Source organism: Amborella trichopoda, chromosome 4 (genome assembly GCF_054954075.1).
Source record: "Amborella trichopoda isolate Santa Cruz 75 chromosome 4, AtrichopodaSantaCruz75HAP2 v2.0, whole genome shotgun sequence".
Lineage (NCBI taxonomy): Eukaryota > Viridiplantae > Streptophyta > Magnoliopsida > Amborellales > Amborellaceae > Amborella > Amborella trichopoda.
The window spans coordinates 9,590,354-9,608,432 of NC_142339.1; the positions used below are offsets into that span (position 1 = coordinate 9,590,354).

The window sequence follows — 18,079 nt, forward strand, 5'->3', positions numbered from 1 at the left end:
ACGGAAAACTTCATTCGACTAGGATTTTGGTAAATATCTTAACCAAAACAAGAAGAGGGGCTCTAACCTTGGGGGAGACCCAGAGTGGGGTTGCTGAATCATTTTCTCTACAAAAAGAGTTGAGGAATCTCTCCTATGAAGGTGGACTCCAACTACATCGAAACTCAAATTTTATTTATTAAGAATCCACTCTTAGGCCACTGGCTTGTAAATCTATTTATAGTTGGTCCAAGGAATTTGATAATTCTAAGAATTCTAATTCATATAGAAATAAAACTAATTCTAAACCCATTACAACTAGGAAGTAATTAATATTAAATATAATAATCCACTAAGAAAGCAAAATATGTTACTAATTTTTTCAATATCCTCTGAACCATAGTTACCCAAAGTGATTTGGAAACCGAATCAATTTAGGAATTGGAAGTGTGGAATCGCTGCCGGCTAGAAGATTATTGTTTTCGCAATTGATGTCCGTACAAGAGGTATCATGGAGGAGGAGAATCTTTTTTTTAGGAATCGAGATTCAACCAAAATAGAATCGAGATCCCTACATAAATGGAAGCGAGATTCCTAGCTCTTTGGAATCAGGTTTCCAACCTTGTTGGAATCGACCAATATGGAATTGAGATTCTTTCATTTATGGAATTGAAATTTTGACATATTTGGAATTGAGAGGAAAACAATACATGTCTCAATGCCATTTGTTGACTAATATGCCATACATGCATGTTTACATTATTTCTAACGTCTTGGAGTTGCAATGTTTCCATTGGGTCAATACAATGCATATTTAAAGACGACTACACCTTGTAGCTTAAGAGTGGGTGTCTAGCTCATGTAATTTGATGCCTTGAAAACTTTCAATCATCACTTCTCAAAAAAAAAAAACAAAAAAAAAAGGATGGGGAAGGGGAGTGGTAGGATTCTGGTAAATGTAGAAATCAATTTCAACAATGTAGAATCGAGATTCATCGATTGCAGAATCGAGAATCAGTAAATATTGAAAACGAGATTCTATAAGTGTTGGAATCCAGATTCCTAAAATAAGAAGTCGAGATTTCAGACTTTACGAAAACAGGTTCCACGAAGATTCCTAGTCAGAATCAGCCATTTGGATTCTGAATTGGAATTGCGACCTTCGGTGAGAGATTTTGGTAACTATGCTTTCAACCACAATTTGAAATGAAAAATCCATTGAGAAATGTGGGTTGTAGATCTCAAGGAATTCTTTTATTTAAGCTTTTTTTTTTTTGAGAACTAATTCTTTTATTTTATTATTATATTTTTTTTGAGAACTAATCCATTGAGATATGGGTTGTAGATCTCCGTTCTTTTATTTAAGCTTTGGATCACTCTGAACAGAGATCCAGGTGAAAAGTTCTGCCTCCTAGAATTGGAGTGCATTATTCATTGTTACTATTCATGTCTTTAAAATGATTTTAAGAAATTTCTTTTGGTATAATTCAAGCCTGATGATTATGGTAATTTAATTATGGGAAATGATCATGAATCCTTCACGAGACATGTAGGATCCTGAGCTTCACTATCAATGGCGTACCATGATCAATCCTCATTTAGAAGTTAGCCTTAGTATGTAAAGCAGAGTAGAAAAATCATCTCCATCATATATGCTGTGCCACTGATGGTGGAGATGGGAGTTTGACATGTTTTTTGTAAGACTTGGTCTCACAAGATTGTTTTCCATGGACAACGCAAGATTGATTTATTCAGTGTTTGAAAAGTTGGGGACCTAGGCTTGGACTTACCCGAATGACTGGACCTGAGGTGCTTGATCCGGATGGGAAAGATCATAACTTTGGCAGTCCTAGTCTCCTCGTGGAGTTTACCTAGAGACTTAGCTGAGTCGGATTGCTGGCTGCTGAGTCCATGGTTGACTCAGGCCCAAGACCCTGCAGACTTGAGCCTGAGTCCTTGTTTTCAAACACTGGTTCTATTATTTCCCAAAAGTTAACTTTATTCCAGAAAAGGACTGCTATGGGTAATTCTGTACCTCCATCAGGTGATGGAACTCTTAAAGTTATCTTATTTTTAAATGCCCATCTCTGAATTTTGAGAAAGTGCAAGTACTACTTGAGTAGAAAATGTTAGCATTGAGCTTTCTGCAACTCCTCTTTGATTTTTTCCAAGAAGCATTTCAAAAGTGAAGTGATTCCACCAGTGGGACAATTTGTGGGAGGTATCGTATCAACAAATATTTGCTGTGGGAGCGGCTACTGCCTTGCATCTCTGATGCAGTTAAGAATCTTTTATTTTGTGAATGATTAGTTTCACCAGTATTATTTGTAACAGTCGATTTGACCTTTCTGACTCTGCAATCAATTCAACTTCCAAGTGTCAAACAGGTATGTCAATGTGTATGCAGGGGAATATAATGGACTACCTCTACATTTCATGATGGGCATCTTCAAATTCAGTTCATCATTTCCAGGGATTCAATAAAATTCGAAGTGTCCGACCATGTTGTTGTGGTGCTTAAAATTATGTCTTCATATTTTTACAAGATTTCTGAAGAATCCTCTCGAGAAAGCCCATAGGTCAAAAACATGGAAGTGGAGAATCATCCCTGTCAAATTCGTAGGTTTAGATCAAATAAGCTCCGAGTTGCTCAAGATACATTTTCAGCAAAAGTTGATTTGTCTCTCAGAACTCATTGAGGATGAGGGCCTCTGATGTCGTGCATAGTTCTGACTGTGAGGTTCACATGTAATGTGCTAATATGGGGCACATACATGTGCGTACATGAGCATGCATGCATAGGATTTGGGAATATATGCCCTTGTACATACGTGGTTATGCAACCGCACCCTTCTAGGCCTCATACTTGAATTTCATGCACGTGGGCCTGTTACATGCGCATGCAGATATGCAAGATCGAGTTTTTGAACCTGCATATTTCTACAGCGCTGTGGTTTCTTGATAGTATCTGGGGCTGCTCTACTTTTTTTTTCTTTTTTTAACATTACCAAATAATAATTTCCATTAAAAGAAAATAGATTACAAGATGACAAAGTCATTGGAAGGAAGTAATCACCAATGAAGGTTGGTGTACTCCTTTAGCATCACAATCTGCTTCCGGTAGCAGTGGTGGATTTGAGCAGTTATTAGTTTTAAGTATGTGAGTTACTCTTGGGACTGGCACAGTTAAACTTTATCTGATATCAGAAAGCTTCCCATCTTGATGAACTTTTTTAGCCTCTCTCTCTCTCTCTCTCTCTCTCTCTCTAAACGAAGCTAGGCTAGCATGCTTGGCATTCGTTCCGTTCAAAGCGTGTAAAGTGTCTCTTGTCTTGTACCATGCAATCACTTCAAAATTGATTGTTGAAAAAACTAACTCCGGCTTCTGAACCAACCTTGGGTTCCATTTCACCCAGGGACTAGTTCAAGTTTCTGAACATTGATATATGCACCTCTACCTGCAAGGGCTAACCCACTCTTACTTTCTCTCTTTCTCACTCTCTCTGTGTGCATGCACACATGAGTGCCTGCATATAAGCTCATCGACATGCATAAACAACATGAACAAGAATACAGTTTCAAGCATGGCCAAAACGACCAAATCTGTTTCAAGCATGGCCATTACCAATTCAGGAAAAAAACAACGGTTATCAATTGAACGCCTTAGTTTCTGTGGTTTCATAAAACTTCAGATTTGCAACAGTTTTAAGGGACAGTTTGGATATCCCAGAAAAGCAGTTTCTACAGCGGTATGTGGCTTTGTTGCATTTTAGTTCTCAGCAAATTTTGATAAAATTGAGTCTATTAGTAGAAAAAAAATAAAGATAAATTGCACGCAGAGAGAGAGAGAGCTGTCCAATAACTGTCAATTTAAAGAACCCTATCCACATGTGAAACCCAAAATACAGATTTGCTATAGCTGAGTCTCGATTTGCAAAATTTGAGGAGAGAGAGAGAGAGCTCTATCAACACGTGCAAACCTGCAAATACAGATTTGCTATAGCTCAGTCCTAATTTGCAAAATTTGATGAGAGCGAGAGCCCAAATCAGTGAACCCCAATATTGAATAGACAAAAACAATTAACATCAGCTTCAGCATAATGTTAACCAAAGCAAGTGGGCAGAAGTTGGGAGTAAACAACTAATAAGAATTATGGATGCATAACCCCCCCTTGAGCAATGCTATACACCCTGCTCCTATATCCAACAAACCCAACAAAGCCCCCACCATTTTACAGAGGCATCGACCAATTACATCATTAATTTGACACCCAAACAAAGCTCAATTCAAGCCTTGCTTGCAACAGCAGGAATAAAAAAACCCCACAGCTTCCTTCAGCAGTTCATCTTGTGATTGGTCCAACAATGCGATTTGTGTGGCATGAAGCTCTCCATATGAGATTCTGTTGTGCCCTATATATGCATGTCATTAACAAGTTGTAGAACCCATGTTCTTAAACTTCAGAATAAAGTTTGAATTGATATTCATAAGATCTCAAACTTCACAGATCCCCATGTTCTAAAGCGCTCAAACATCAGGCTGAAATATTTCTAGGCTTTCAAATCATTTCTAGGGCTTTGACCGTTGCCTCCATAACCGTCTGGCTTGCACAATCAATGTTGGTGATACAAAGTACAGGAGCCTGACAAGGAGGAATGAACAAGCAAGCGCAAGATATGTCTCTTGCCTAACTAGCTTCTCAGGATACCTTGCCCATGAAAATGGGCAATGCTCGGCCTCATCATCCCCAAGTCTTGACAGGCTCAGTAATAAGCTCTCCATTTGCTTTTGCTCAAAGTAGTTTGGAGAAATAGGATTGATTCCTATGAACAAAATGTAACCGTCATGGATCTGCTCTGATATGATGAGTACTTTAAGGTTCTTTAATAAATGTGATCATTGTCTGTGTGTGTGTGTGAGAGAGTGAGAGAGAGTGAGATAGTGAGAGAGATAAATAAATACCATCTATAGTGACAAATAAGAAAATCCACCCATTCAATTTTGATTCAAATATCTCAGATTCTATCAATCACAAAACCCACATCATGAGCAAGCAATGAAAACAAATATGGCATTGTTATAAGGATCTGATTCAGTATTCTAAACATCCATTTCTTGGAAGTATGGATAAGGCACACAGAAGAAAGAAGAAACCTGGATATACCTGTAGTACTCTTATAAAACCTAGCAAAAGCCCTGACATTGCGTGCGCCACGATATCGCACCCGGGTTGTAGCATTCTGAAGGAAAAGGGTGGGGAAACCACGAACGCCATACTTTGAGAGGGAGCTGTAAAATTTCTCAATGTTATTCTAATACAAGCACCCTGCAAGTTGATGTAGATGAAAAAGCAAAGATGGGAAAAAAGTGTTCATTCATCTGATGTACCTTGGCTTAATGGTGGATTCTTCAACAGCAAAATGATGGATGGTGGGAAATAATGAAGGGAGGATTGCGAAGGAGGTCTTGCAGATTTTGGAGAAAGGACACCATGACGCATAGAACAGTATAGCTACATATTTCTCGCTGTTCTTATGGATCAGGTTCAAAGCCCTCTCCAATGAAATTTCATTCACCTGCAAAAATTAAATATTCATTTTCCAGCATTAAACTTATTGATAAGCATATGAAGAAGCACCTATAAAGTGAAGTGAAATGATCATTAATCATCACAAATGCTCATAAATGTCATCGCTGAGCCAGTGCATTGCTAGTTAACCATCCAGCTAATAACTTGCTCACAGATTAGACAATTCCAGAACAATGTAAAAGGCAGAATAACCCAGGAAGTCAATCCAGAAGCATTTCTCAATAAGCTATTCCTCAGTTTCATGCTTTCTTGAAAACAATCAATTCAGAACACCAAAGTGCAAGCATTCAACACTAATCAGTTATTCTTATAAAGTTGTAGGTAAAGATATATAGAGATTTCTCCCCAAAAAAGGATAAGTTAACTGGATTCTCCTTATTTTTGGTGGAAGGGGAAACCTAGAGATACTTTTGTTCCCTAATTTCATATTTCAGGATTTGAAAATGCCAACAATCACAGTTAGGATCCGTAATTCTTTGGAAGAAAAACTACAATATTTAAAATACCATTTTTTTTCTTTTTATCATTAACTATGGTTTCTCAGATACTTTGGCATCCAATTCTCATCAAGCAGGTTCTTCTCATTTTCTCTCTAGCCAAGTGCAACAGTGTTTCTCCTCTTTAAGATGAATTGCAACACACTCGAAGTACAATTTTGTCTTTGTTTGTAAATGGCATCCTTCTTTTTCTTTCTGTTTGGTTAATCTCAAATACCATTGTTTGGTTAGATACACTGCCAAAGAAATTTTTTCATAAGGCTATCGAATGCAAACTACTTGTTTGTCTCTTCATATCCAAGCAGGTAAACTAAATCTAAATTTCTTCCTTATATTAAACCTAATTTTGGAATGCACACTGCGACTCCTTTGACAATCAAATGGAGTCAGGGGAATCTTCTATTGAGCAAAAGAAAGTTAAATCAATTAGCACAATGGACTACCAATTTGATTAACTACATAATAGACACCTGCTTTTAGGTCTTCAGATTTGGAGAAGATGAAAATAATGCTATGGCCAGAAACATAGTTTCAATCATGATTTAATGTCATACAGAAGAGGATATTGCTAGTCTTTCCTGGGACTCTAATGATTCACGGATTCTACTCATCTATTCTCGTCAATGTGGGGTTGTTACTAATCCTCCCCAGAACCATAGCAACAAAGATATCAGTCTTAGTTTTGACATCAGGATGAGTCTTACACCACATTCATTGGTTCTTTCTTGTAGTTGGAGGACAGTTTTTTGACTCTCATGATGGTTTCATGCAAATCTGTTCTATGTTCTCTATAGACCAGAGAGGCACTTCCCCTGACAAAAGATGAATTTGACGGAGAGGAAAAGTACGAAGTCGAGAGTTAATTGCGGTTTTCTTACTTCCCCCCACCTGTTTTTTCTGAAAAGGTGACAATATATTACTCATAGTTACTGGAATCTCTCCACCAACCTCGCGTATTTGGATCCGAAACCTGATTCCGCGTTTTTCGCTAAGGAATCTCCATGGAAACCATTTTCGGAACCAAGGAAACTCGATTCCTTTATTTGGAATCTTGATTCGACATATCTTTAGAAACCATTTTTTGGAACCAAGGAAACTCGATTCCTTAATTTCGGAATCTTGATTCAGCACATTTTTAGAAACCATTATCGGAACCAAGGAAATTCGATTCCTTAATTTCGGAATCTCGATTCAACACATCTTTAGAAACTTGAACCTATTAATTGTGGGTTCCAGTGAGGGTTAAATCTTGATTCCACATCATCAATTGGAGTAGAAATCCTCCTTCGAATGCTTCTAGTGGTTGCAGGGTTTCATTATTTTACTTGTGCCACCCTGGATGGCCGTTACTTTAAATTTACAATATAACTGGTAAATACAACACATAGAATTAAAAGTAAAACCATGGTGTAGACATAGTCCTATTTTGTCTTGATAATAATGAAGTCAAATCACAATTTAAAAATACTTGTCTTGTGTATATATTGGCCGTAAGTTCAATAGTCAACACAATCACTTTAAAATTTGGGAAACCTTCTAATAAGAGACATCCAACATAGGTTCTAAAGTTGATGAGGCTCAAGATGTGCTTGTCGCTTCCTTCTCCATAAAAATGAAATCTTGGTTCTTGGTAGGGGTCGTCAAACGCATTCCATAGTCCATATTATTATAAATCTCAATCTTAAACTAGTATGGATCTCTTTGATCCATATACTTTAGTAGTATAAAGAGTCGCAAAGAAACGAGAAGTATAGGCTATCCACAAGGCAGAAGCTCTATCTACGAAAAGCCCACCATAAATCGGGGGGAGGGGGAAGAATCAAAAAGCTATCTTTTTATAAGTTACAATGATGTGAAAGCAAAGCAACCAACAAAAAGAAGCCGATCCAAAAACCAAGGGGGACTACAGACTGTCCTGCATCGTCCCCTCCTTAGCGAGGGTGTCTGCTTCCTAATTCGATTCCCTCCAAGTACGCCTCCATAAGACGCGCATATCCCTATAGAGGTGGTTAATTTCTTCAAAAATGTGAGCCAACACCCAAGGAGGGGGAGAAGAGTTTGAAGCCCATGCTATAACATTCTTGGAGTCAACCTCAATGATAACAAAGACAATATTATGGAGTCGCAAAACCTTGAGCCCCTAGAGTAAAGCTGTCGCCTCGGCCTCCATGGAGTTGGCATGGCCAATGTTTTTGAAGTTGGAATCAATAGTTGAACCCAGGTGGTTCCTGAGTGTAGCGCCTATTCCCCCGGGGCCGTCATTCCCCAAAGAGCGCATCTATCGAAGTTAAGCTTGAAACATCCCGGATCAAGAGGTCTCCAATTTGATGCCCCGGGCAGTCGATTATGCCTAAACTGAAGGATAGTGCCCCAATCCTGATAGAAGGCAGATGGAGTAGCCTCTTTAAAACTATATGGTTAGTTGCCCAAAAAACCACCAAAGATTTGAGCTTGATGAAGATACTAAACCACGAGGAGTCTTCACCCCGGAAAATCCTATTATTGCGCTCTATCCAAATGGCCCAAATAGAGGCCGACACAGAGGATTTCCACAACAAAATTCCAGCTTTAGGTAGAGGGAACGGTTGGAGGGAATTAAGGATAAGGGGTACGATGGCTGGCAGGACCCAATGGCAATTGAAGAGGCGAAGAAAAGGGTAGTGCAAAAAAAGGTGGGCATTGCTTTCTTCATCTGCTAAACAAAGGACACAACGATTGGGTAAGGGGATACCTCATCTTTGTAACTGCTCAACCGTGAGCACCCTCTGGGAGAGGGCTAGCCACGTAAAGACCCGAATCTTTGGAGGGGTAAAGGAGGACCAAGCTTGGGCTACGGTGGAAGTGGGAGATAGAGGGAAAGTGGGTAATTTTTGGTAAAAGGAAGAGACTGAAAATATACTAGAAGCACAAGGAGTACATATAATGAGTCCAAACCCTGTATGGCGATAAAGCAGCCTTGGAGGGCAGCAGCCAGGTGGGAGAAGTGAATTATCTCATATTCATTAAGCACCCTTCTGAAAACTAGGTTCCAAGAACGAGAGGACCCAACCACCATCATCTCGTCTGCAACAGTTGCCCTTAGAAAACGAGCGAGGGAGAAAAGGTCTGGGTACCTTTCATTAAGGGGTTCTTGTCCGAACCACAGATCTTGCCAAAATAGGATCCAACTTCTAGCTTTGGGTGAAACCGAATGCACCTTTTGAACAACATGAAGGAGGAACAAATTGATTTCCATACCCTGGAAGATATATTATTGGTCCTACAGTTGGGTAGCCAGGGGGACGATGGGATTCAATACTTGTGCCTGAGGATATCAATCCAGAACTGATCACTTCCAGTCTCCACCACCACTTACCAAGTAAAGTCGTGTTGTGTTTCCTCAAGTTTCTAATCCCTAATCGCCTGAGTCTCTTTAGTCAACAAATATTTTCCCAAGAGATGAGGTGAAATTTCTGGTTCACTGCTTCTCCTGACCAAAAGAATTAGCGAAACATCTGCTTAAGTCGAGAGCTCACCACTATAGGCATATGGAAAATTGAAATTTGATAGACGGGAATATTAGCCAAGGTGGCTTTAATGAGGGTTAACCTTCTTGCCAGAGAAAGGAAACGACCATTCCAGCCCACAAGTTTTCGATCGACCTTGTTAGTAAACGACCCTTCCAGCCCACAAGTTTTCGATCGACCTTGTTAATAATATGCGACCAGGATCGCTTCTTTGGTTTGCCAATGCAAAGGGGCAAGGCAAGATAGTTGGATGGGAGATTTTCTGCCTCACAACCCCAACTATCCACGAACTCTTTCAGAGTAGGAAAGTCTATCGCCACCCCCATCATCTTAAAATTATTGGAATTGACTTTGATCCCATGGAAAATTCAAAGCATCTGAGGAACATAAATAGGTTGCTGATTTCTTCAGGTGAGGCATTGCAAAAGACTAGGGTGTCGTCCGCATATGGAAGATGAGTGACAATTGGCGCCGCCTAGGCGCTAGGCGGCTTGGACCCCTCAGGCTGCCTAGGACCCACCTAGCGCTTTTTGATACACTGATAGTACAAGAAAGAAAACAGAGGATCAAGAAGAGAGAAGAAGGAGAAGTGAAGAAAGGGAAGAACAAATGGAAAGTGGAGCTGTAGGGAAGACCTTGGAGAAATACCCTTACTCTATGCAGGGTCCTATTCTCAATCAAGTTTGATGCCCATTCCACAACTTTTGGACCCCACACTGAAAAGAAATCATTTCATGTGTCCCAATCTCGCTAATTTTTTCAAGACCAATTAAATATTTCAAGGGCTAATTTGAGTGTGCCCATAGCACGCCCCTTAATGGAGTAAAACGCTGAGGGGATAAAACCCCTTTATAGGTTTTATAACACCATTGGTACTATGCCCCCCTTTTGCACACTAATTTGAAGGAATAATGGACATATCCCAATGTTATAGAGCACCACGTAACATGGGGTCCCTTAATGGCGTCTACTATTGGGATGAAAACAGCCCTATGAACCACTCATGAAATTTTCCCATTATTTATACTACTTTTTAAGGTAAGCTATATATGCTTTTGAAAATTGCAATAACTACTGCAATGATAACGAGGAGCCAAAAAGTAGAACAAAAGCCAAACCAAAAAATTTTATATATAATTGCTGTTGTTTCTGCGATAGTTATGAGGAGTCCAGAAATAGAAAGAACTTAGAAGCCTCAATCAAATCCTAATACAGACCTAAAACACGATATGCTTCCATTTGGGGGTGTGACACCAAGCTTGAAGAAGTCCACCTATAGGACAGACATCAGACATCTCAGCGCTCCCTATTTTCGTCCCAATATCACAAACATGAAAAGAAAATACGTCTAGAGGACTAGATCATGCCAACATGATACTAACCAAAAATGGAAGTGTGGCTGCAACACAAGTGATGTACAATACTTTGGGTTGAGGACCAACTTATGCAAAGAGCAAGCCAAAAACAAAAAGTTGTTTTACATGGTGTGCAACACCTCTGAAGTTGAGGGGTTGAGGACCAAAACTTATGCAAAGAGCAAGCAAAAAAAAAAAAAGTTGTTTTCCATGGTGTGCAACATCTCCGAAGTTGAGGTACTAGAACAGGTTAGACTGCAAGGTAAAAGGTTTGTTTGGTAGATATCTAGGGCTATATGCCTTAACCATGAAAATCTTTTGACACCATTGGATCGAGGAAGTCCGATGAAAACTTGTAGCATGAGATTGTTAATTTTTGCCTTTTGGTGGTAGACTTACTACATGTCATTGTTCCAAATCTCCATTGTGGTAGCAGATAAACCAAAAGCATCCCGAGGGAGCTCCACTGGAGAGTAAGCAATGAAGTTCACAAGTATCTCCTAGTTAGCTAGGATGATGAGTGCAAGCCATATCTCTACAGTAGCTTGAGGAAATATGCCTATTGTTGACTAATTATGCTCTTCTAAATAAGTGCCATCTGTATCTTCAGAGAATTTAAAGTTTCATAAGTGATGGTGTTGAAGGGATAGCATGGTAGTGCAAGAAGCACCTGTAGGATTGGAAAATTGGGTAGGTAAATAAGCTCTTTAGATAGTGGAAAATAATTTTCTCTATTAAGAAGAGACGCATTTACCTATGGATAGGTACCTATCTGGAAGTATCAGCAAGGATCCAATTTGACCCGATTCTACCCTATGAATAAAATTTATTCAATAAAATAAAAAAACAAATCAAAGACATTATGATATGAGATAAACGAGTTGCTTAACACTTCTTTTTAACAGATTCCACTTGGGATAATCAGTCATGAAGGGTTCGATTCTTTCTAGAACGACAAACAATTGAATTGGATTCCCAATACCGGAACAGAAAGCGTCATTAACTGAATAACCTAAGCTATTCCAATTATCCAGAAGGGACGAAAGGTTGCAAGTGGGATGTGATATATTCACCAATCCCACACTTCTTCCAATACCGAGGATTTTGTAGATATTTCAGTGGTTGGAGAGATGCCTAATTTTTTCATCCTAACATAAATATAAACCTATGTTTCTTTTCCAATTGAATCATCAATCAGAAAGGGGGTAGTATGATCCATTGGGTACAAGTCATTCTATATACTATCCTACTTTCTATCAAATGGTTCACGATTGTATCACAATATGATGGTAGAGAGAAAAATTATTTTATGACAGCAACATATCTTCCCAGCCCTGCTAATCAGCATGGAGTACAAAGCTCCAACTTGATTATTGCCGTCATCATGCGTCTTTATTCTTCCACAGAATTCTTAAGATGTTTAAGCCTCCTTACATGATAAACTACAGCTCCTTAAATGATGAACTACATCTCCTTGAGAGCACCAGAATGATATAAAGCTTGCTACTTTTCTGCAACAAGTTATTCTCTCACAAAATCAATTGAACTTCAAAGTTTTCCTAGCACTAGGATCGACTGGCAATTGACAGCCCAAATTTTCTAAATGGTTTGCCAACATATAGGGTTATTTCTTATCACTAGAAGCTTAAATTTCCAGAGATTTCACTCCTATTACTCCACCAATAATTTCAAATTTCAACTCTGAAAGTCTGAATTTGGCAATCTGTAGACCTCCTTTCCAGTGTTCATGCCACTGTTATTTCATGCATGGGAGAAAAAGTTGAAGTCAAAACCTTAAAATTGATGTTAAAATATAGTTAAGAAACCAAACCACTTTTATCTTCCAAAGGAAATAAACACTTTAAGTATGAATGCTGAAATAAGGAACTTTTCCTTTTATATTAAAAAAAAATGCTGAAATAATGAACCATAAATGTTTGATTTCACAACAAATAGCTCATGGAACAAATAAAAACCTTTCTTACACCATAATCCACATGATTAAAATGTAATAAGATGCACAGACAGACATACATCTTTTAGTTTCTGCGAGTAAAGTAGTGCACAAATGAAATGCAATATCACATTCAGAATATCCATGAGCGTGAAAACATAGAGACAAGAACACATTATACATCAAAATTATATATCTCGATCATATCACTAGCTTATTTTTTCTTTATTTTTTGATATCTAGCTTAAACTGATTATCAAATCATAGAAAAGAATAAACCATCTTGATTTCACTTGAAGTTCTTAATCAATTTAAATTCAGAAAAACATGCAAAATTGGCATCAACCCACCTTCAAAAAATTTCACTAATTTTAAACATCGCAGAAAAAATCAACGATCTTATTTCACTTGAAGCCGTCGATCAACTAAAACTCACAAAAGCAAGGTAACTTGACATCACCCCACCTTCAAAAATTTCACCACTGCATAGAAAAAAAAGGTGTACATACCAATTTTACATGTTACAAACCAAGAACTCCAATAAGCAAGAAAGCCTAAGAGATTATTAAACAAATCAAACCTGTAAACGAAGCAAACAGACCAGAATTCCACACCTTATGCAATCAAGATTACCAATGATCCTAGCACATTGAAAATGAAAAAGAAAAAGCAAGAACCGATACACCAAGTTCAAGGAAAAATGTGAAAAAGCATGAAATTGGATGAGAAAACCACGCAAGAATGAGTGAACTCCATTAGGAAACAACATACCACAGCAACAGTGGGAACTTCCACCCTGGAAGCTATGGGGCAGATGGAATCAAGGGTGTAACATATATCTGATCGCCTTAAAATGAAATCGGTGATGGAAATTATGGGGCAAATGGACTGAGCTTGAAGGGGCACAACAAGCAATAAGGTACTCAAAATAAATGCAAGGATAGGGCCCATTCTCAGAATCCTATCAGCCATTATTCTAAGGTTTGAAGCTATATTCTAGGGTTTGCAGTCAGGAGTTGCAGGGGGAGAAAAGGGGGAGAATATAGGGTTTAAAAATGGGGATGAAGAGAGAGAGCCTTCCTTTCCATTGCATTCTCCCCCCTGCATAAAAAAGGACTCAGCTAATACAGGGTGGGGCCTTTTTAGCCCTTTGCGAAGACCCCGAACGATTTATTAAAAAATAAAAGGGTTAGAGACTGTTTTTTCATCACTGGGTGAGTTTTTCACGTGTTTTTTTACTTTAATTTTTGTTGTGTATATGTCTAATATCTATCCTTTTAATTGCTAAATTAAGTTCTTGTAAATTTCATATTTCTAAAAAGGGAAAAGTTTATATAGAGCTGAGGCTCTAAACAATCAAATTAGACGCTACATCAAAAATTTAACTAGAAGATGTTGTTTTGATCAGTGTTCGTAAAATCGAACCGGAACCGTTAACTGGTCATCAACCTAGGAGCAGTTCCAACCGGAACTGGACCAACCGAGGCGGTTAACCGGACTAACCGGTCAAGTAGATTTTTTTTCAAAAAAAAAGGGTCCAAAACCCTCAAAATATTTTAAAAAATAAAAAAATAAAAAAACTTAGATTAAACTATATATAAGTCATTTTTCTTTTTTCTTTTCATCTTCTAGAATGGTCATATATTAGTCATTTGAAACAAGTTGCATCATAAGGTGCAGGCAATTCATGACTTCAATAGAGCAACATAAAATTCTTGCAAATTCACAAGACTTCTACAGTAATTCTATAGATTCTCACTAAATAACAGTATGCAATATATCGATACGTATAAAATTTAGCCTAATGAAATGTTATATAATGAGGTCGTAATTGTTCCAAAGTCCAGATGTGGCTGGAAATTTATGATGAATGTACTCATGCCAACCTGCAAAAGGATACGATTTGAAAGATAAAATGTAGCAATGCAAAAGGATACGATTTGAAAGATAAAATGTAGTAAAGAATGGAGTACCTTTCATTGTAAACTTAACCAAGAAACATGAATATTTTGATATTATTTAGTCAACACAAACTCATTCCACATTTCCACACTGAAGAAGAAAGTAGAACAAAAAAACATACTTTTACAAAAAAAAATATATAACATTACAAGCAATCCAACAATCTCACCAAAAATATATAACATTAAAAGGAAAGAAATATATTTTTTCGCATATTCATCACAAAAAAAAAAAACATATTTTTGTAAAAAAAAATATAACATTAAAAACAATCCAAGAAGCTCATCAAAAATATATAACATTAAAAAGAAAGAAATATTTTTTTCATATTCATCACAAAAAACACATCAAAAAAATATAACATTAAAAAGAAAGAAATATTTTTCTCATATTCATCACAAAAAACATATTTTTGTAATATATATATATATATATATATATATATATATATATATATATATATATATATATATATATATAACATTTAAAAGAAAGAAATATTTTTTTCTCATATTCATTAAAAAAACATCTTTTTGTAAAAACAATAATATATATAACATTAAAAAAAAAGAAATGTTTTTCTCATATTCATCACAAAAAGACATATTTTCGTAAAAAAATATATAGAACATTAAAAAAAATCCAACAAGCTCACAAAAAATATATAAAATTAAAAAGAAAGAATCCATTTTTTCTCATATCCATCAGAAATAATATATTTTTATAAAAAAAAAAAAGTAATTTTATTAAGAAACAAAATTTTTTTAATCGAGCCAAAGAACACAGATTCTCTATAGTCAAAATTAGCCCAAATTCTTTCATTTTTTGAACAAATTGACAGGAGGATATGATAGATACTTCAATCACAATTAAAATGCCCCAAATATCATGAAGATCAATTCACAATTGAGATCATTCTTCAAAAAATGGCGGATATTTCACTTCACGCAATTTTCAAAACAAAAACGCGCCAAAAACAAATTCATATAAATAAATATACTGAATGATAAATCAACATACCTGATGTATTCGATTTATGAAGCCTTAATGATCAAAATTAACTGATCAATTCAATAAAAAAAGATCAATACATCGATAAAAAATCAATTTTGTTTTCATTGAGCACAGTTCTTCGAGCAGCAGCATTTTCGGCCGAAATCAACCTCCAAAATTCATCTTTTTCAACAAATTGAAATACAAAAAAGTTTTAGGATTCAGTAATGAATCAAAGCCCTCGATTTCCATGCATGGGTTATTGAAGCTCATATTGACAAAAATGGCGGCAGAAATCTGCAATTTCAATCCACCAAAAAATCGTTCTTCTTCGATTTTTTATTCAATAAACAGTTAATTATAGAAACTTTCAGGTGTGTAAGTGCATTAATTCACCGAAAAAACCAAAAAAAGCAAGAAAATCTAATAAAAAAAGGTTGCAAAACATGAATCATAGGTTCTATTTAAAAAAACGGCCGCTGTGAAAAATAACAACCGTTATTTAATAGAATATCGTTATGTCTGATATATCGCCTGTTATATCAGAAAACCAGACCGGTTAGTAGAAACTGGTTGGTTTTGAAGTAAAACCGTCGGTTCGAACTCAAACCGGCCGCCTTTGATGCTCATTTTTTTTGAAGGTCCCCGAATTTTTACTAGTACTCCAAAACCAGCCCTAATTGGAATCGGTACCTTGCCGATACCGATCTAACCGGCCGGTCCCAGTTCGGACCTGCCAGTTTTGCGAACACTGGTTTTGATGCCCATATATCCTCAAATTGATCATCTCGACATTAAGATGCATGGACATGAGAAAAAAAAAAGGATTAAAGTTTTGGAAGTAGTGTATTTTGTAACGCATTTTTGGACCATCAATTTTCAAGATTTTCACGTTTTCATAGATCTGCCGATCTACACTATTTCTGAAGCTTTAAAATTTAGGAAAAATATCCCCTCATCCCCTAGTTTTAACTTCTATATCTCATGAGACCCAAGAATTGAAAATATTACTTGTAAGCGAAAAGTCTTTATCTTGTCTATCTTACAAACCCCCAGACCTCTTTGACCATCAATTTTTTACCCAAACCAATACTAAAATGACACTCTAGAACTCCATCTCTCTCTCTCTCGGTAGTCTCTCTTATCGCCCATTCTCTCTCTTCAACCCTTCCACCTCGCTCCTCATACAAAGCACATGCCCTTCACAAATTGCACCTCCTTTTTCGGCTACCCACTTGCTGGAAAACTAAACCAACTGCCGCAAATTAGGATAAAATTATGCAATATGACTATTTTTTAATGATAAGAAGAAACGAACAAATTCATCAAGTTAGAGAGAGAAAAAGAGAGATTATAAACAAAGGACACAGTCAAAGTTAGAGAGAGGGTAGGTTATCGAAGATCATACCTGTAGAAGAAACGAATCAATCTATCGAACTTTTTATGTCTTAAGGTACAACTTATCATTCTAATCACTTTTTGAACCAATTTTTGAGAGAGAAGAAACATGATTTGTGTAATACATTGTTTTGAGCATTTCGGGCCCAATAAGCTTCTCTATCTCTTAATTCTTTCATTTAGTTTTTATTTTTTAAAAATTTAGCTTAATGTTCAAATATGCACTTTCTGAATTGCTTTTAGAGAGAAAGGACAGAGAGATAAACAAACCCATAGCCGTAGAATCATCAAAACAAACAGAGTAAGTTTTAAAGTTTTCGTGGATCCTTGGATTGTTTTCCCACTTTATAATCAACTTCTTATATTATATTAAATTTCCAACCATTTGAATGATTCAATATTTGCTGGTTAAATTATTTCTATTGAAATCTATACCTTTCTTTTTATTTGTTGATTCTATCTCTGATTTTCCATTTTTTGCCTTCTATGAAGCTATGGCTTCATTTGATAAACCAGTGGAAAAGATCGAAACAGAAGAAGAGAAAGCGGTTTCCTTGAAAAAGTGAAGGATTTCATCCATGACATTAGAGAGGAGATTGAAGAAGCAGTCGGTTTTGGAAAATCCACTACTGATGTCTCTGCAATCCACATTCCATCAATAAGTGTGGAGAGAGCTGATCTTATAGTCGACCTTCTCGTAACAAACCCTACATATTGAAAATCTGAAGCCACCATACACAGAGCGATATTGCAGAAGAGGCTCTAATGGCCGGGCCCATACCCGATTCCAGATTTGAAAATCTAATTTTATCCTCACCCTACATATTGAAAATCTGAAGCCACC

The 18,079-nt window shown here is 36.8% G+C and overlaps 1 protein-coding gene and 1 long non-coding RNA gene across 2 annotated transcripts; one reads left to right on the top strand and one right to left on the bottom strand.

The window, feature by feature from the left end:
- The first annotated feature begins 2,151 nt into the window (after positions 1-2,151).
- Positions 2,152-2,502, top strand: LOC148782255 (uncharacterized). The gene is made up of 2 exons (XR_016054114.1): positions 2,152-2,258; positions 2,367-2,502. It is a non-coding gene; the product is annotated as an uncharacterized LOC148782255 (long non-coding RNA).
- Positions 2,503-4,025: 1,523 nt separating this feature from the next.
- On the bottom strand, positions 4,026-13,987 carry APRL4 (APR-like 4). The gene is made up of 4 exons (XM_006853123.4): positions 13,654-13,987; positions 5,369-5,556; positions 5,145-5,269; positions 4,026-4,803 (listed from the first exon to the last, which is right to left on the bottom strand). Exons 1-4 carry the CDS (start codon positions 13,852-13,854, stop codon positions 4,550-4,552), a joined length of 768 nt encoding a protein of 255 aa, XP_006853185.1. The 5' UTR covers positions 13,855-13,987; the 3' UTR covers positions 4,026-4,549.
- Between the last annotated feature and the right edge of the window lie 4,092 nt (positions 13,988-18,079).

Bases quoted from the DNA above. Each gene is read 5' to 3' on its own strand.
- APRL4 (XM_006853123.4), bottom strand. From the start codon at position 13,854: ATGGCTGATAGGATTCTGAGAATGGGCCCTATCCTTGCATTTATTTTG. The intron at 5,270-5,368 runs GTACATCAGATG...GAAATTTTACAG, and splicing joins GAATCCACCATTAAGCCAAG to CTCCCTCTCAAAGTATGGCG. The intron at 4,804-5,144 runs GTATATCCAGGT...TTTTGTTCATAG, and splicing joins GTTTTATAAGAGTACTACAG to GAATCAATCCTATTTCTCCA.